Here is a 20,386-nt window from a genome sequence, read left to right on the forward strand (position 1 = left end):
GTACCTGGGATTGAACCCATGGTGCTTAATTACTGAGCCACATCCCCAGCCCTTTTTGTATTTTATTTAGAGTCAGGGTCTTACTGAGTAGCTTAGGACCTTGGTAAATTGCTGAAGCTGGTTGGCTTTGAACTCCCAATCCTCCTGCCTCAGACTCCAGAATGCACTTAATTAACTGCCCAGTTAGGTCAGACTTCACAGGTTTCTATAAGATTGACATTTCAGACACCAGCTACAAACTTGGGGGGGGGCGCGGTTCCCAAGTTACCTTTTGCATACCGATTGGGCTCACTACAAATTTGGAGTTTCTATAAAACCCTCCTCAAGTTTGATCATGCACTTAGAAAAATTTATAGAACTCCAGAGAGTACAGTATTTATGATTATAGTTTTTAGATTAGAAAAGGTTACAAAAAGAAATGTGCAGGGCAAGACCTGTCAAATGTGCAATGCTGTTCCCTACTGAGTCAGTTTTTTGTTACAGCTGTTGTCCTTGCTTCCCCAATGTTGAAGAATAACACCGGAGAAGCACACTGAGGCAAGGTCAGAGTAGAAATTAGAAGTTTATTAAAGGACAGCAGAAAAGAAGGGGACCCAAGAGATAGAATCCATGAAAGTGCAGTTGTCTCTCCATTTTATAGTTTTCGGTGATGGAATGTAGGTGGGAAGGCCCGAGGGGTGGGACACAGGTGGGCCAAAGAAGTAATCTGGGCACTTCCCAGTCAGCATCTTCAAGTTTGCTGTTAACATTTCTTTGGGATGGGCTATCTTCAAATCTGTTGGGGGCTGTTTCCTGGACTTCGTTAACATTCCAGGAGAGTTGCTCCACTTTTCCTCAACATGGCCTCCATTTTAGATTTCACTCTATATTAGACCCGATTTACCTAACTACACTGACTACCTAATTTTAAATCTGGCTTCATCTTGACCCTCCTGGACCATCCATGTGTTACTATAGCATGCAGAGTATTGTCAGCCAGAAGCGCTCACCTGAGTCTGGGTGTCCATGGTTTTTATTGATGATTGACTGACTTGAACTCAGTCTCTTAACTCCTGGATTGCTTTCATGGGACTCAAAGCTCCAATCTTCTAATCCCATGGTTGATCTTTCTGGTGTGGCCAGAACTATTGAGTCATCTTGTTAGCAGAGGCTGTCTGGGGGCTCACCTAGAATTACAGACACTCCTGAGTTGTCCTCAGGAAATTTCAAGGATTTAGAGGGTACTTCCCAGGAACTGGAACCGAGGCTATTCAGGCTTTTTGTTATACTAATTATGCTTCCATAAGCATAATTAGCTAAGGACCAGGCCTAACAGCTACATAGCTGGCTTATGCTGTACCTGAGTCCTAGTAAGAAGCTGGTTTCTCAATGGTAGTGGCAGGTCTTATACTTTCAGCCTAGAAATATTTGGTGAATTTGGGATATATTTTGAGATCTGCAACAGATGCAGTGGGTTGTTCTGTTGTTCATAAAGTTAGAGGTACTGCTAAAGGTATTGCAATACCTTCAGGATGGAAATAAGGAAGGAAGAGCCTTATTTCAGGAGGGTAGAAGAAATGTAAAAATCATCTCCCATCCAAACTCGTGGTCCTTGTAGATTTTGTCCATGCATAAGAGCTTCTTTATTAAAAGTTAGTGTTTAGTTGTTTAGACTGTTTAATGATTTTGTTTTTATTGATAGGAGAGTTTCAGCATTGCAGACCTTTGGTGTGGTAGCACTTTTCAAGGTCCTTGAATAGCTGAACACTGTAATTGTGCTGTTTAGAATTGAGTCCTCCCCCCTCCTCCTTTTCCTCTTTTCTTGTTTCTTCTTCAGGTTGAACCTAGGGGCACTGAACTATACCCCCAATCTTTTTTATTTTGAGACAGGGTTTTGGACTTGGACTTTGACTCCTTCTGCTTCAGCCTCCCAAATCTCTGGGATTACAGGCAGGCACCTGCACACAACTCCCAGTGGTCGTCGTCCCCCCCCCCCCCCCCCCCCCCCGTTTATAGTTACAAAATTTAAAACCACCAACCCCCTTTCTCTGTCTCTCCTTTTTGGTACTGGAGATTTGACCTAGGGATGCTTTACAACTGAGCTACATCATTAGTCCTTTTTGTTTTTAAATTTGAGATAGGTTCTGGGTTGCTTAGGACCTTTCTAAATTCCTGAAGTTGGCCTTGTTGAATTTTGCAATCCTGCTGCCTCAGCCTCCCAAGCTGCTGGGATTACAGGTGTGCACCACAGGAACTGGCTCCTTTTTCTTCTCTCTAAGAGGTGGAATCTTGCTGTGTTACTCATGCTGGGCTTGAACTCCTGGACTCACATAGGTCCTTTTGCTTCAGCCTGCTGAGTAATTATCTTTTTGTGGTGAAAAAAAAAATTTATAGAAAACTTGAAATAGGCAGTTGAATATCTACATATTCATCCAGATTTAGGAATTGCAAATATTTTACCACCTTAACCTGTTTTTCTTATCCACTGGCTATAAATTGGAAGTTTCAGTGATTTCCTCCCTTGAAATGGCTCACAACTCAGGAAAAGTGTACTTAACTAGATTGCAGGTCTATTATGAAGGATACAGCTCAAGATGAACAGTTAGAGTTGCATAGGGCAAGCTCTGGAGGAGAGGTCTGGAGCTCCTAAATCTTTTCCAGGAACCTCCATGTGTTCATCCACTTGGATGCTCTCTGAACTGGGGTTTTATGGAGGTCTTCTTAGGCACCGTTGACCACATTACTGACCATTGATGATTGACTCAGTCTCTAGTGCTGCGGGTGGGAGGGGGGGAGGGTGGATGGTGGTTGATTTCTTTGGAAATCCCTGAGGCCATCCACGTATCCTTAGGCATCAGTCATTCCTTTAACAAAACTGTATTCTAGGATCTTAGGAGCTGTGTGCTAGGCAATGAGAGGAAGACCAAAATGTGTTTTTTAATGTCACAGATATTTTTCTTTATATCACAGATCAAAGTAAGTGTGTGTGTGTGTGTGTGTGTGTGTACTGGGGATTGAACTCAGGGGCACTCCACCATTGAGCCATTCCCAACACTATTTTGTATTTTATTTTATTTAAGTAGATACAGGGTCTCACTGAGCTGAGGCTGGCTTTGAACTCATGATCTTCCTGTCTCAGCCTCATGAGCTGCTGGGATTACAGGTGTGTGCCCATGTGCCCAGTTTGTATTCTTACATTGTTCAAAAAGTCCCCTTGTTTCCTTCCCCCACTGCAGTTTTTCCTTCTACTTAAAAGTTTGTTAACCAAGTTCAACTTATAAATTTTAATGAAGTAGAAAGATGCAGAAAATATTGCCAAGATAAGCTTAAATCTGCCATTGAAAAGGGTGCACACTTTAGAATATTAGTAAGTGAAAAATCACATTCCGCACAACAAATTTAAGTTAGGATTAATTTAGATTTGTGTAGATTAACATTTTCTTTAATCTTTTTTAAGTAGTTTTGGAAAGAAGAGTAGAGAAACAGGGTGGTGCCCTGGGATGTCTCTGACTACATTTATTGTAAGCTGCTGAGAATGTTCTAGTGGTTGAGAGAGAGATATGCACATGGCAAGGATGAAATTAGGTAAAAACTTGACAGGGCTAATTGTACATGGCTCAGGACAGTTCATCTTATTACAGGAGCAAAGGGCCCTTTGGTGGTGGGATGGTATGTAGTTTGTTTCTCTCTCTCTCTCTCTCTCTCTCTCTCTCTCTCTCTCTCTCTCTCTCTCTCTCTCTCTCCGCCCCCCGCCCCCCCAGAAGATAGCAAGCCTATCTGGGCAGTATTGCTGAGGGTGCTTTGAGATTACAACCTGATACATTTGAAGTGAAAGTCTGTATGTTTCTCATCCATATTTAGTTCTTTAGTTGTAAGCATAGCAGAAAGGGAGTTGGGTTGATGCTTTGTACATTATCGTGAAGGAAAAGAAGCAGGGAAATTGAGCACAGCAAGGGAGCAACCACTGTGGCTGTACCATCCCTGAAATCTTAGCCAGCTATAGGTCATTTAGTTCCTGAGGTTCATAATAGGACAATGCAGAAATGATAAACGTATGAAATGGTTGTGTTAAAATTTAGAAACCAAGAAATAGCTAAAATAAAAGGGTTATTAAACTGTTACAGATGTTAGCCAAAATTAAAGGATTGGGCCTACAACAAATTCTCTTGAAATACCAGCGTCAGCGTCATTGCCATATAGCATTTGGAAAAATGTCTTCTAGATCCAAGAAGCCAAGATATTTTATAATGAAAATCCTGGAAGCCAGGTATGGTGATGCACGCCTGTAGTCCCAGCAATTCCAGAAGCTGCTGAGGCAGGAGAATCTCAGGTTTGAGGCCAGTCTCAGCAACTTAGTGAGGCTCTCTCTCAAAAATAAATAAAAGGGGCTGAGGATGTAGCTGAGCGATGGAGAGCTTGCTTTGGCATGCACGAGGCCCTAGGTTTGATCCCACGTACTGTATCCAAAAAAAACAAAGGATGTGGTTAAGTGGGCCTGGGTTCAGTCCCCAGTACCAAAAGAAAGATGATCTGTGAAGAAGAAGTATAAGTTGCTTCATTGACAAGATGTGAGCAAAGTCCTGTGATCGGAGGACCTTCCATAAGGAGAAGTACTTTTTGCTTCTTTGGTTCTACAAGTATAATGCTGCCTTTCCTTGATGGCTGATCTTCAACATAGAGGAAGGGAATGTGGAGAAGGTGCCTCTCCCCCCACACTATGTTGGTTTAGCCCAAATCTGTCAGTGTAAAATGAACTCTTCTTCCCTCCATCCTCTGGTTTATAACTTAATTTAGAACATCTTAAAATTCTTCTGTCAATTGCATCAAAGAATTCTTAGAATGGCAATGTTAATGTAAAATCTGGAGTGATCAGAGGTGATATTGAGTGTGGGATGCTTGAAATAAAATTTTGGAGGTATTCATAGTTATTGGTGAGAAAAGGTCTGGGTTGTGACTGGCTGTGGGAATAGTTGGCTTATGTATGGTAGGGAGTTTGAAGTGATGATGTATAAGAACCCAGGGGAAGGCATTGAAAAGATCATATGTTTGGATGATGGGATTGCCAAGAATATTGCTTTTTTTGATAGAAAGGAAATAAACCAGTACCAAAGTCTTCAGTAAAGATATGCAGATAACCAGGAGACTAACAAAAAGGGATAGCTGTTAGTACTAGTGTATGGGATGTGTTTCTAAATGGAGGTTTTGGGTTGGAGAACAGTATGCAGTGAGAGATACAAGCAGATGCCTTTGGAGGGAGCTGTGAATGGGGAAGGTCTCTGGTGGTAGTGGGCAGCACTTTGCTGAAGGTGGTCTTTGCCTCCTGGAGAGTTGTGGGCAGGCACACAGAAGAGGGAGATAAGTCTAATTGGATATGGCACCACGGGAAAGAGTTAAATGAAGAAAGCTCAGGCTGAAGAAGGTAAATGAGCCATGTGAGAGTTTGTGTGTCCAGAGCCTAAGCAACTCCATTTTAAAACCCCAGTTTGAAACCTGCAGTCTCACCAGGCACTCCTAATGGGCCCTCCAGTATGGCCCTCAGGCACAAACAAGTCACTTCTTCTCACTCTGGTAAACTCAGTGTGAATCCTCTGGCATGTTGTCTTCCCCCTGATAAAGGGGGAAAGGCGAAAAGATCAGGGTGGGACCACCAGACCAGATGTTTTAACCTCAGGGTAAAAGACATCCCTGAGAGACTCAGGTGGCAGCTGATAGGGATTGGAAGGGGGGTCAAAAGCTCCAAAATTTGGTATAAATAGTGGAGCAAATGAAGAGACATTCAGCCAGGTGATACTGATGGCCCCCACGCCCCCACGCTGAGAGGACCCGGACTGACATCCTAATACTTTTCATTGTTTGCCTGATCCTCTGCATTTTCCTCACTGCTGTCATCTTGACTCTTGACTCTGGTGAGAGCCGCAACTTCTCCCTATAACTCTCTCCTCAACTGGCCGTCAGCTTCACCCCAGGAGAAGCCTGCCTTGGTTCCTGACCTGATCACCATGGTCTGAGTGAGTGTGCATCTGCTGGACCTAGAGCCTAAGGCTTGAGACTTTTGGTCTGGCACTTGAATTTAGCATGCAGGGGAATGTCTGTCATGAGCCTGTCAAGATTGAGTGTGTTTTCAGTGTTTAGAATTAATCTAGAATTGTTTGCTGTGAATTGATTGTGTCTATTGCAGTGCCTAGCATTAAGGATTGTCATTTTCTTGATTAAGAATTTATAGAGTGAAATTGTATTGAGTGATTTGAAGGAAGAAGTGTAGACATTGTTTATTTCTCCCCCTCGACTGCATAAGTCATACCTTTTGCCATCACGATAGTGAAGCAGTTGGGTAGGCTAGTGGGGGAAGGTGGGTAACCTGCCAGTTGTCCTGGTATCTTTCATCATAGGCCTGGTTTCTTTAGTTGGGTAGGATGGGAGGCAGACTGGGTATAGCTTCCCAGAGATGCTATCTGAAGCACTGGAGAGTTTGCTTAAGCCTCAGCAATGAGAGGCATTACCTACAGAATAGGTGCTATTCTCGTGCTTTTCTCAGTACTTTATATTGCTGTTACACACACACACACACGCACACACAATTTATTTTGCTTATTTGTTTGTTGTTTCCCCGTCTACCCTAAGCTTCCAACAATAGGCACCCTGACCATTTTTGGAAGAAATTAGTCATGAAATCATTGATTTTTTTTTTAACTCCGTCTTCCTTGAATAATATAAAAGGTTTATGTAATTTGGATTTTATGTATTATTTTTGAGATGGTTTTGCAATGTCAGCCAGGCTGGCCTTGAACTCCTGGGCTCAGTGATAGTTTCCTGAGACGTGGGACTACAGGCTGCTCCGCCCGCCACTCCTGCATAGTAGAGAATTTCTACCTTAAAAGCTAAACTGCCTTCTCCTTCCTTCATCAGACATCTTAACTATTTTAATGATTTGGTTATATTTTAGTCTTTTAGATGATTAAGTTTTCCCTTCAGTTCTTTAAATTGGTCATAAATTGTAGACATAAAGACTAAAACATAAGAACCAAGCATCATAAGTGAAATTTATAGTGTATTTTTTTATGCTCTCTGAGAATATATATGGAAGTATATACTGTGGACTGTACATTCCTGGAACTAGATTTGTTTAAATGATAAAGCTGTTTGCATAAAATGACTTAACACTTGCATGGGTGAGGAGTTTCCAGACCCTTCCTCTGGTTTCTGGAAACTTGGGAGGAGAAGCGGGAAAGTGAAATTTTGTTGGCCAGAATCCTTTCTCCTGTCCAGGGCCACTGGTCTACTCATTTTCTACCAACTGTGCCTCCTTCAGTGACCACACATCCCTGTTGCTCTCCCCATTGTCTCGTTCATTATGTCCTACCAGGAAGATGGGCCATGCCAATCTAAACTTTCTGAAATCCCAGCATTCACTCTTTTCTACCAGCCAAATGCATTAGGATAGTGAGGAAGTATGTCACTTGACCTGAGTAACTACATTTGGGTCTTGGGATTATCCTAGACTTTGTCTTAATGGAACAATTGCCTTGTTTTTGCCCTTCTACTTTGTCCTATGCTAGGAACTCAGGTCTTAGAAATCAGAAATCAGAATTCATTTTTTTGGGGAAAAGTGCATTTTTAGTTAAAAGATTTAAATTTTAGGTTGTATTTTAATGGCTCACTAGGCATTTTGCTGCTTTGATTGCTCTAGTAATTAACTATTTCACTATTTTACAGAGCACTTGTGATTCCTCACATTTTTGCTGAGCTTATAAAAGAGACACTTGGATGGTGGATTAACAAGAAAACTGACATTTTGTGGAAACTTTCCAATTGGAGAATATTGAATTTTCACCCTAGTCTAGCAGCTCTGCTGCTCACATAAATACAGATGAATGAAGACCCCATTCGGAAAGACACCTGGCCAGCGGTCCAGAGCTGATGCAGGTAAGCATTGCAGCTCTGCGCATATTCTAATGTAATACACTTTTAAAGACAGATATGAAATCAACGAGTACTTTCACATAATACCTAGTGGTTTGCTGCTCTTGAAGCATGGTGATTTCCAGTATTTTATACACATATACACATGTGAAAAACCAGCTTTAGTTTCTTGACAGGAAGGGATTTCACTAAATATGTGTTTAATAGGATTACATTAAAACCTAGGAGATACTGTTCAAAGAAGGTGATGAGGCCTTAGATGAGCATTGTATTTAATGAAGTTAGGATTTTGAACAGATTTAAAAAGAAAGCTTTTAGTGTGCTTATTTGAAGGACGTATACTGGTATGAAAATGAAATGAATATTTAATAGTAATTATCAATTTTTGTGGCACAGAGCTAGTACAACAGAAGTTTGGATCTTGCTTGTTTTTTTTTGGACCTGAGATTGAACCCAGGGGTGCTGAGCCACTGACCACATCCCCAGCCCTGTTTTGTATTTTATTTAGAGGCAGGGTGCCCATGAGTTGTTTAGGGCCTTCCTGAGTTGCTGAGGCTGGCTTTGAATTTGTGATCCTCCTGTCTCAGCCTCCTGAGCCGCTTGGATTACAGATGTGAGTCACCATCCCTGGCCCTTGCTTGTTTTTCACCCCCCCCCCCCAAACAAAAATAAAATTGTGTAGAACTATGCTATAAATTAGGTAAATGATACTTTCTTTAGCTTAATTGGCTCTGACTTTTTGGTATCTCTGCTGATCACATAGTCTTAGAAAACTGAGCTGACTTCCCAACCTGCTGCCTCCAGGTGTGTTATTTGAATTCTACAACATTGAAGACTGGTCTGCTTTTTAACTCAATTTTCTGGTATGTCTGTTAACCCCATAAGACTGAGAACTAGCTTGACTGGGATTTAGATTTTTAAGTACCCCCTTATTACCTTTTTTAATTTTAGCTCCCCTTTTAAAAGCTAACATTGATTTCAGTGTTCAATATTGTTTTGAAATATTTAGAATACTGATGACTTTTTTTTTTTTTTTTTGGTGGTGCAGTAGATTGAACCCAGGATTGCTCTACCACTGAGCTACATCCCTAATTTTTTTTTTTAGGCAGGGTATCCCTAAGTTGCTAAGGCTGTCCTGGGACATGGGATCATCACTTTAGCTCTCCCAGCTACTGGGATCACAGGCATGTGCCATTATGCCTGACCATCTGAGAACTTTTAGAGTCCCAGTTTTCTCTTACTTGCTGTATAAACACTGATGTGATGTGTTTAAGTTTTCTTCAGCCTTAGGTTTTCTCATCTAAAATATGAGGCTGTTACTGTAGCTGTTTAGGTTAAGAACTAAATGAGATATTGTGTGTCAAGTGTTTCCCTAGGTGCCTGACACATTTAGTAATATAGTAGTATTGATCATTACTGTTTAGAATGAAATATTTTTATTTCATTAAGTGAAAAAAATTGCTCTCAGGATTTTATTGGCCAGTGAGTATAGCCTCCCAGTTCTCTATTATTTGAAATAATGACTTATTTCCCATAGTTCTTTTACATATACCATTCCAAAATCTAACTTAAACAACAACACCAACAAAATTCCTCTTAAGTGGAAGGCTGGCTGATCATAGTGATGTGTAGATGTGTATGGTGGTAGAAGTGATTTGATTGTTTTTCTTTTTAAATAAAGTGGGAAGTTAATCCTAATAAGTATTTTGATTTCTCTTCTTTTTCAGTATTTCCTATAGCATAGGGCCAAGGAGTTTCTATTTGACCCATTAAGATATTTTGTCATGAGAGAGCCTGAATGGGGTTATTTCTTCTTTTTTCACTGTGAGGTTAAGGAGATAAAGTGTATGTGGGAAGGGAACAAAGTGCTTACCCCTCATTCTTTATATATAGTCAGTATAACACAGCATCTCTGGTCACTAGCATGTGGAGTGGTGGGGTTTCTCTCCATCAGCAACCAAGCAGTTTTGCAGCAGACACCAGCTGAGTATCCTCCACTTAATTCAGTTTTGATAGATACTATCTGAATATTGTGTCAGAACTGGCTATAAATTTGCTTTTCCATGATCCTATTTGCTAGAGTAGCTCATAGAACTCAGGAAAATGCTTAAGTTTACTTGTTTACTATGAGAGATATTAACAAAGGAAACAGATGAGCTAGATGCATGCACTATCAAGGGTGCACCACCCTACCAACACCTCCAGGTGTTAGTTGGGAGGCTTTCCTAAACACACTCCTGTGCGGTTTTTATGAAGGTTTTATTACATAGGCATGGTTATTACATCACTGACTGCTGGTGATCCAAGTAACCCTTTCCTCTGCTGGGAAGGTAGAAGGTAGGGCTGAAAGTTTAGTCCTCAGTGTTTTCAGTGGCTAGCTCCCATTCTGAAGCTAGGGACCCCCAGCCACCAGGCATCTCCTCAAACATATAAAAAGACACATTAAGCGATCCTTGTTCTAGGAGTTATGTATCTGGAGGTAGCGGGTGGAGACCAGATAGGTATTTCAAAATGGCATAGTACTATACTGTTTCAAAAAGAATGCTGACCTCTTGATCAGTATTATTGATAATATAAGTTTTATTCATTCTTCCTCTTGACAGAGAAATGCTATGCTGCTTTTAAATCCCTCTATCAATTACTGATATGGCCATGTGCAAAAAGATTTATCCTAAAAGAGGCTAATTCATCTCAAATAACATTCCATAATTGGTATGGTGACCCTTATGCCCTTCGGCAGGGCCCAACTAAAAGGCTTGTAACAAAATGCAGAAGGTATTGCATAGGTAACATTTTTAACTCATTGGTTTTTACATTTTAAAATTTGCAAATAAATATATACAAAGTTCTCTTGATCTACCAGTATTAAATGTTTTGTATTGGCTTCTGGTGAGTAATTTGCTCTTTAACATAACTTCCTCTTATACTAACCCCCTAGTATTAGTTTTGATTATGTAAATGTTGAATATTGAGCCAAGTAATGCACTGTAATTTCTTTTTTTTTTTTTTTTGTACAACCTTCCCCTCCCCCCTTGGGATTTTGATTGCTTTTCTTTTCCTTTTTTAATTTTCTAAACTCTTGAGTATGATTTCCTGCACAGCCAAATGTGATGATTCATTTGTGTTTTTTAGAACCTTTTTCATTTTTGCAGTGGTTGCGTGGAGGTTGTACTGGGGGTTGAACTCAGGGCCTCTGGACCACTGAGCCACATCTCCAGCCTTATTTTGTATTTTATTTAGAGACAGGGTCTCACTGAGTTGCTTAGAACATCACTTGTGCTGAGGCTGACTTTAAACTCTTGATCTTCCTGCCTCAGCCTCCTGAACTGCTGGAATTGCAGGTGTACACCGCCATACCTGGCCCTTTTATTACTTTATGTTTTTTTTTTCCGTAGACCTGATGTGGAATTGCCAAATTAGGAATTTTCTTCTTTTTAAAAAATATTTATTTTTTAGTTGTAGGTGGAAACAGTACCTTTCTTTTATTTTTACGTGGTGCTGAGGATCGAACTCAGTGCCTCATGCATGCTAGCTAGCTGAGTGCTGTACTCTGAGCCACAACCCAACCTCAGAAATTTTTTTCTTTTATGCTGAAATCTCATTGTTTCCTAGATGCTATGTTTTCCCTTTTTTCATGTGTATTCTTTGTGGGCACAAAGCATGTTTATCTTAAGAAGTGTCAAGAGTAGACAGTGAATGAATAGATTGTTAAAAGTTACGAATGGCATTTGTGGTGATTCATTCATATTTTCTGCTATTGTATGTGTTTGAAATTGTCTATAGTAACATTTTTCAAAAATGCTCTTAGAATATTAGTTTTTGAGACTTCACATTGGCATAGTCTTTCTTCGGTTGTTATGCTCAATACTTTGGGTAAAAGTCTGGGTTGGAAGTACTTTTCAGTTAGAATCTTAAAAGCATTGCTGTATTGTCTTTGGGGTTCTATTTGTTTTTTTAGGAAAGTTGGGTGTCATTTTTATTTCTTATCATTTGTATGTGTATAGTTAATATCTTCCTGTTCTGGAAACTTAGAAAATTTCCCTTTTATTTGTTGTGAAACTTATGGTAATGTATGTAAGTGTTGTTTCAGGTTTTCAGTCTGTAGAATTTTCTTTCTTTTATCTTCTAATTTTTTTCTCTTTGGGGTACATGCTGCGTGGATGTCAGATCTTTTAGGTTGATTCTTTTTTCCTTTTCCGTTCATTTCATCTTATTCTTTCTAAGGGTGGTTATTGACCTTTATTTTCCAACCTTTTTCTTTTAATCTCAATCATCATTTTAAATATGTAAGAGCTCTTTTTAAATATTCATACTTGTTTTTTTCATAGATGTATATAGCTTACATTTTTTTGTGGCTATAAATTACATTTTTAAAGTCTTTCTGGAATAAGCTGTACTATTTAATAGTTTCTTAGTTTGTCTTCTTTTAGCTTTTGTGTTTGGCCTGGAGATTTTCCTTAAGTCTTTTATGGTCTTATACTGATCCTCTAGCAAGCCACTAAGTTGTTGGGTGGGAAGCTGTGTGGGAGTGGTGACCCTTGTGGCTTGGTAGGCTTCACTTAAATTATTGGGGACTTCATGGGTCTGTATTTATTGGTGTTTTGTATAGAGATAGAATTTCAGATTTTCTACATTTCAGATTTCCTGATTTCTCCCTTAAAATTTCAGTCATACTCCTGTAACACTTTTTTAAAACTACCCGTGACTCTGCCTGTCACACAAAGCTGAGCTTATATATAGTAAATTGACTGAAAACAGGAGGGAGTGTATGGTCTTGACTTTCAAAAAATGAATAGTGGTCTCAGGGAAGATTGAGTCATAGGTTTGAAGTTGTCAGGGTTGGTGTGGATGGGGATTGGTTAGAATTTCTAGTCTGAATGAGTTGCTGAATTAGGCCTTGGTCTCTATCATTGGAACATCTGAGTCTATACAAAGTTCAATTAAACAGTTTTGTCTTATTTTGGAACATGTACGTGAATGAGCCTCTGTTAAAACAGTTTGAGGTGTATGTTGTTTCTGATGTGCCTAATTGTTTAGTACAGTTCAATTCTTTTTTTGTGGTACTGAGGATCGAACCCAGGGCGTCACACATATGCTACCTGAGTCCTCTATCAATGAGCTATATCTCCAGCCACAGTTTAACTAATAGAATAGCTAGCTCGTATTGTAAATCATGGTTCTGTGTCTTCATTCTGCAGATGGATATAAGGATGCTACCTAATAAAGGAGTTTTTTCCCCTGAAAGCCAGTGATTCTTAGGTAGATGATAGAATGCCATTTTTTAGTGACAGACTGATACCAGTGCCCAGTTAGTATATATGTGCTTTCTACTCTTCCATTACTTGTTTTCCTTCTTAAATAATTTGTATTGGTGTTTACTCAAAAGCAATATATGGAGATCTTCCACATTACTTTTTACAACTGAACAACACCCCATTGTATGGAGGTCCCATATTAGTTTATTCAGTAACCACTAATACTGAACATTTGGGGTTTCTGCTCTCTGCTATTGCAAATAGTAGCTCTGGTGAATAGTATTGTCCATATGTCTTGCCAGTGTGTCACTGGATAAATTTCTGGAGGTAGAATTTTTAAAAATTTCCCCATTTCATTTGTTTATTTTTATGTGGTACAAAAGGTCAAACCCAGTGCCTCATACATGCCAGGCAAGTGCTTTGCCACTGAGCTACTTCCCCAGCATGGAGGTAGAATTGAGTCAAAAAGTGTACATATAATTTTGATATACTTACCAGAATCCCTTCTATGGAGTATGTAGCATTTTGCATTTCTCCTAGCAATATGGAAACATTTCTTTCATTCTGTGGCAGATGTTATTAGATATTGGATGTTTGTCTTACGGGTAAGAAATGGTGTTTTAGTGCTGTTTCATGTGCTGAATAACTGGTAAGGGCCTGTTTGGCTTTCCTTTTTCTATTCTCTTTTTATGTTATTGTTATTATTCTGTTGTCTGTGAATGGGTGATTTACCATCATCTTTTTGAGTCAGGTGCATAAAGAGATTTCTTCCCTGAATCTTTAATCTCTTGCTCCCATCTATATGGATAGCCATATCAAACACATCATGCTGAAACCTCTCCTCTGTACTTGGAGGTTGAATTTTTCCCGCTCCTGGGATTCTGTATGTTTATATTCTTTCGACTTTTTAAACTGAAGCCTATCTTCCAGTAACTAACAAAGAAAATAATATGTTAGATGGAAATTTTAGTCCTGTGTGTGGAAATGTCTCCGGGATTCAAAATAATTTTGCCTCAAGTTTGAAAGTACCACTTACTCTTTATTCTAATATAATGTTGATGACAGAAAAGTAAGTGTAGAGTAATGCTTTTTTGAAAAAAATTTTTTGAAATAGTTTTGAGTGTATAGAGGACCTACGATGATGCCTCATTTCTAAAGAATTTTAATAGCAGTTTTTAGTTCACAGCAAAATGGAGTGGAAAGCAAGGAGAATTCCTGTATCTCCCTTGCCCTCACAGGTGTATAGGCTTCCCATCAACATTGTATTCACATTGACCCATTTATGATAATTTATGAACTGATATTTAACATCCAGGCTTCACAGGCTTACATTCGACTTCACTTTTTTTTTTTTTTTTTGGTACTCAGGATTGAACCCAGGGGCGCTTAACTATTGAGCCGCATCTGCAGCCCTTTTTATATTTTCTTTAGAGACTGGATTTGCTGAATTGCTTAGGGCCTTGCTGATTTGCTGAGGCTGGTTTTGAACTCATGAACCTCTTGCCTCAGCCTCTCAGCCTCTTGGGTTGCTGGGATTACAGGTGAGCGCCACCCTACCTGGCTAGGCTTTGCTCTAGTGAATGTATATTCTATGGGTTTGGACACATGTTGTACCATCATTGTAGTATTGTACAGAGCAGTTTCACTGACCTTGGGCCCCCATTAACCTCTCCTCATTAACCTCTGGCAACTCTGAATGATTAATTGGTAACAGGGATTGAACCCAAGGCCACAGAGCCACATCCCCAGTCCTTTTTATTTTTTTATTTTGAGACAGGCTCTTGCTAAGTGGCTGAGGCAGATTTGAACTTGCCATCCTCCTGCACCACTGGGATTACAGGCATGTGCTACTGCACCTGGCTATAATACTTCTTCTTTTTCTTTCTTTCTTTTTTTTTAATCAAATGTTTTCTTTTAGTCTGAGATTTGTCTTCTCACTGTATTATCAGTGTCATATGTAGAGAATTTTCTTTCTTTTTGGGGGTTAACAGGGGCTGAACCCAGGGGTGCTTAACCACTGAGCCATATCTCCAGCCTACAGCCTTTTTTATTTTTATTTTATGAGACAGGATCTCATTAAGTTGCTGAGGCTGACCTCGAATTTGCGCTCTTCTGCCTCAGCCTCCCAAGTTGCTAGAGTTACAGGCGTGCACTGTCACACCAAGCAAGAATTTTCAATTTTAATGAAATCCAACTTCTAACTTATTTTATATATATATTGTATCTTTAGTGTTGTATCTAAAAAGTTACCTGGTACTCTCTACCTCTGTTATCTAGATTTTTCTTCCATTATGTTCTAGGCATTTATCATTTTGTATTGGGTCTGTGATCCGTTTGTACTTAACTTTTGTGAAGGGTCTGTATCTGTCTAGATTCCCCCCACCCCCCAGTTTCCATCTCTCTATACTACCCACCTATTCTTGTGTGTTGAATACTTTTTTAAAAAATTAGAATATTCTGAATTCCTATGGTCATTTCTCAAATCTTTTAGTGACTTTGTGCACCAGAGCTGTAAACATCACATGCGCTTTATAATCCTCTTGCCTCTTAGGGGGCAGGATGTCTGAACCAGATATTCAGTCTTCTGGAAGTAAAAATTAGAGAAAATGAGGGTACCCTTCCAAGAGTGCTCACTCTTCTCCAGAGTCTTTTGCTTGTGTCCCTACTGACCCTCCAGCAATGCCAGTTAAAGTTTCGGTCTCCTGCTGTAGCACCACTTCCTATGGAGATATCTGATTAGATTAAGTATACTCCTTGGTATTTGCTTGTCTTTCCTTTCAGTTTTAGGGGCAGTTGTTTGCTGTGACTTTGGTTTTCTGGCTAATCTAAGAAGAGTTGTTTTCTTTTTCTTTTTGTAAATTTAGTTTGTTCTGTTTGTTACTTGATTTTCAGGACAGATTGGCAATTTCTAAACTCCTTTTGTGCCAAACCAGAAACCACAAGTTGTCTTTTTTTTATTTTAATTTTTCAAGATTTTTGTTTTACTTTTGATCTTATTATATCAGTTGGTAAAAGAGGAAAGTTGTATAGGTATAGTTACACACATGACTTTGTCTTCAATTCTGTCAGTTTTTGATTGAATTTTAGTACTCAGGGTCTATATGTATGTATGTCATAATAATCTTATGACTTTTTTGATGAACAGACCTTTTTATCTTTTTGATCTCTTAGAATAGTGTTTGTCCTGAAGTTAATTTGTCAGTAATTGGCTCTTTATTTCTAGCCTCTTAATTGGTACAATTAGACTTTTTTAAACAATTTTTAAATTATAGGTGGACACAATGTCTTTATTTTACTTTATGTGGTGCTGAGGATTGAACCCAGTGCCTCACACATGCTAGGCGAGCACTCCACCTCTGAGCCACAACCCCAGCCCATAATTGGACTTTTTGCATTTAATATAATTGTCATTGTGTTTGGGCTGGAAGATACTTCTCCTGTGTATTGTCTGTAGGTAAGTTGGTTTGCTCATTTTTCGGCCACCTTAAAGGTTTATACTACTTTTTGCCTTACATTGTTTTTAACAAGCAAATCTGGAATCACTTCTAGCTGTTTTCCCTACTTTATCTGAAATCTTATTCCACTTTCATTGCACTTGTTGGCCATGTGGTATTGTGCTTTATTTATCACATCTGGAAAGCTTTCTTTCATTATTTTTTTCTCCTTACTCCTTTATCCTCTTTCTTGGAGTTTAGTTTCCTATATTGGTATTGTGGCAACGGTCTTTGAGCACATGCTCTCCCCCTTGGTCACATTATTGTTTTTGTGTGCCATTTTGGGTAGCATGTATTGCTGTTTATCAAGTTTGATCTTTTTTACGTGCAGGGGTACTGGGGATTGAACTCCACCTCTAAGCCACATCTCCAGCCCTATTTTGTATTTTACTTGGAGATTCTCACTGAGTTGCTTAGGGCCTCACTAAGTTGCTGAGGCTGGCTTTGAACACATGCTCCTCCTGCCTCAGCCTCCTGTGCTGCTAGGATTACGAGTGTGCAGGTCTGTTTTGCTGTTTACATACAGTGAATTTTTCATTTCACATCATGTGTTTTGAAACACACGTGTTGATGAACATTGGGATTTTTGTTGTCTAAATTTAAAGAGTGTTGAAGTTTCTTTTGGCAAGTAGATGTTGTGTATGGACTTGTAGTAACCTGTATTGTAGTCCTACTGCAGACTTCTCAGAAGGGGGGGGTCACCCTGTGTGTGTGTGTGTGTGTGTGTGTGTGTTTAATGAATTGTTACAAGTGTTCAAGAGATGGCTAGATGAAATTGGAATAACTTTATCCTTTTGTGATTGCTCAGAATTGTTTATGTACAAATTGTGTTTAGCTAAAGACTTAAGCTTCTTCCCCTGAATGAAGAGCTTTGGACTTCTGAGTAGTTTCCTCCTTACCACAATCTGTTCCTCATTTCGAACCACCATTCCTTCCTAACTGCAGTTTGACTTTCCACTTGGCAAAACTACATTGTTCTTCCCAGCTCCCCCTTCATACACTATCATCCAGAAATTGCTCTTGGGAATGAATTCCGGGTCAGTGCAGGACTGTTGCTTTTGTTTTTCTGTTCTCAGGTCCTATAGACCTTTGCTACCTATCACCTCAGTGTTCTCTTTTTTAGCTGTTTATGACAGGAAGACAAGTTCTCTATTGCTCATTGTAGTTGTAGTTTTAGCTACAGAACTCTGACTTTGGCTGACTTGGAGTGGAGAACTATTGCCTCTAGTCTGCTCAGAATAAGTAAACAAAAGACTTTCTTATACATTGTCTGTAGCAGCTATTTGGATGCTAATTTTTAGTCTACTTTTCACTGATTGTATCTCACTCCTTTCAGGCCATGCTGGAGTGTCTGCAAACATGATGAAGAAGAGGACATCTCACAAGTAAGCAACTTTGAAATAGCATGTTGTTTTTAGATAACATGTTGTGACCTCTGGTTGCCTAGCACGTGGGAGCCGCTCTTGCGTGAGGAGGTTCGTAGCTCACCTCACCTGATGCCTAATAAATACCTGTCCCTTTCCTCTTATTGCACTGGCTGAAGGGTTCCAGGTTTGTCCTTGAGCAGTGAAAGTCCTTTGTGTCCTGATCTTTCCTCTAGCCTACTGAACCTGATGGCAGGAAAGAGCAGTAATGATGAGAGGAACAGGGTTCCTCTCCTGGTCCCCATGTGTTATTAACCGGGAGCTGCTTTTCACAAGAATGTGTCTTGTGCTGGAGGGCTGCCCAGCTTGGTGTTTTGTAACATTGCTAAATGAATTAAAAGCTTGTAGTTTAGAGAAAGCTTACCCATGTTAAGAGATGCTTCAGTAGCCATGTATGTAAAATGACAGGCGTGTACTGTCAGTGACCCAGTACTAAGCTCCTTTTTGCCCCCTGCACCATGCACTGGTGACTCTGCTACTGTATCTTGTAAATATCACTCCAACACCCTGTTGTGACTCAAAGTCTTCTTAGTTGTAGATTGTTCAGTACGTGGAAAACCCTCCTTCACTCTACTACCACTGCCTGAGGCCCTCATTGTAGCAGTTATTTCCAAATTATTTATGCTCATTAGTTACTACCCTGTAGTGGCTGAAAAGCATGAGAAGCCTTTTGGTCATGAAAGGTCTGGATGAATCAGGATTGCCCTTCTCTAATGGTTAATGCTTGAACCATCTCCCATTCAGATGAATGCATGATGTATAATTAAATATTAATTATAATAATATTCAGTTTAAGAAATGACCTGAAAAAGTAAAAATTTGAAGGTTAGTTGAGTTTACTTGTTTCCCCGAGGTTTAATAAATAAAGTGTCAATCAGATTTCATTATTTCACTCATTCCTTTATGATTTTACCAGGGGATGTGATAATTTATGTGATATGTCTGTCCTTATTATTATGTCATTACCATAAATGGCAAGCCATTTCCTGTCTCAACTAGAAGATGATAATAAGAGAAAGATAAGTCAAATACTAGCTAATGGGGGAAAAAAAACAAGTGAAATATCAATTTGGCAAGGCCAAAATAGTTCATTCAAAACATATTTTTGCCATTTAAAAGACGGTGGGAATGTTATTGTGTATTTGTTTTAGCTAATATTACATGTGTTCAAATAATGATTTGTGATTGATATTATTAGGATTTCAGACATTCATGGGTTTGAGCCCTTTATTATTGCATTTGTATAAGGTAGATTCCAAATCTGATATTGTTTGTAAGAAATACTATGTACTCATTATCTCACAGGTTTGAATTCCTTAAAAGCAAAAGAAATAAACGTGCCTATTAAAAACTGTCAAGTTCATATTCATAGCAACTAAAATAATCTCATGTTACACATTTCAGAGAACTTGATTTGGTTCTTTAACAGGTGTACTTGTTTCAAAGACTAAAATATGTCAATGTGTAGCAGAAGGGAGAAATCACCGGTCTGTTCTGTAACTCTGAAGGATGGGTAGAGGGTACAAAAAACAAAACAAAACAAAACTGAAACAAAAATCACAAATGATGGTTGTTAATGTTTTTGAGTGAAGTGATGAGTAGGTGTGGGTGCGTGGAGCTTTGGAGAGGCTGCTGTGGCGGTGAACTTCCTGGGGCTGGTCTTGGAGCCGACTGAGGTTTTCCCAGGTTCCTTAATGTGGCCAGGGCTCAGCTTACCCATGTGTGTTGGACCAGAATGGTGAGGTTTGGGGCATAAATTGCTTTTTACAAATGAAAATTTTGTGGAAAGCAAATATCAAGAAGCAGAACTGCGCCCCCCCCCCCCCTTCAGCTATGACTTGAGAGGTTGCAAGGAGTAAGGCCCCTCCTACTCTTTGGTCTGGTGACATTGGGTTCCCATTGGTCACCCCTTCTGTCACTTACTAAGCTAGTGTGGAAGGGCTGTGGAAGAACCATGTTGCTTGACGGAGAGTCATAAAGCTGTGCTCAGAGCAGTCACCTCTGACCCTATCAGGTGTTAAGGAGCACTCAGGAGTTGGGTTTGAAGTACTGAGACTAAAGTAGCTGGGGTGTGGAGGGCTTTTTGTCTGTTTCATTTCTTTATTTCATTCTTTTCACAGTGCTATGAATTGAACCTAGGGCCTTGTACATATTAGACAGGTCCTTTATCATTGAACTACATTCCCAGCCCTTGAATTTGTTTTCTAAGTAAATAGAGATCAACCTGTGTGCTTCCTTTGGGCTGGGCACCTTGCTGTGTTTGGGGACAAGTTGGTGGATGAACCTTTTTGGGCTTTCTGCAAAGTCAGAAAAG

The 20,386-nt window shown here is 39.5% G+C and overlaps 1 protein-coding gene across 3 annotated transcripts in view; it reads left to right on the forward strand.

Moving 5' to 3' along the window:
• Nucleotides 1–20,386, forward strand: part of Spin1 (spindlin 1) — a 67,687-nt gene that overhangs the window by 21,925 nt on the left and 25,376 nt on the right. For 2 of the 3 annotated variants that reach the window (XM_046427011.2, XM_046427012.2), the window contains 2 exons: nt 7,693–7,902; nt 17,985–18,033. In XM_046427011.2, coding sequence (XP_046282967.1) covers nt 7,851–7,902; nt 17,985–18,033 — 101 coding nt within the window. In that variant the 5' untranslated portion in view covers nt 7,693–7,850. The remainder of the gene's footprint in view (nt 1–7,692; nt 7,903–17,984; nt 18,034–20,386) is intronic. The other variant, XM_046427015.2, reaches the window with a different exon arrangement.

The sequence above is a fragment of the Marmota monax genome, unplaced genomic scaffold, assembly GCF_021218885.2.
Source record: "Marmota monax isolate L192 unplaced genomic scaffold, Marmota_monax_Labrador192_F-V1.1 WCK01_AAM20220418_F8-fsc00360, whole genome shotgun sequence".
Classification (NCBI taxonomy): domain Eukaryota; kingdom Metazoa; phylum Chordata; class Mammalia; order Rodentia; family Sciuridae; genus Marmota; species Marmota monax.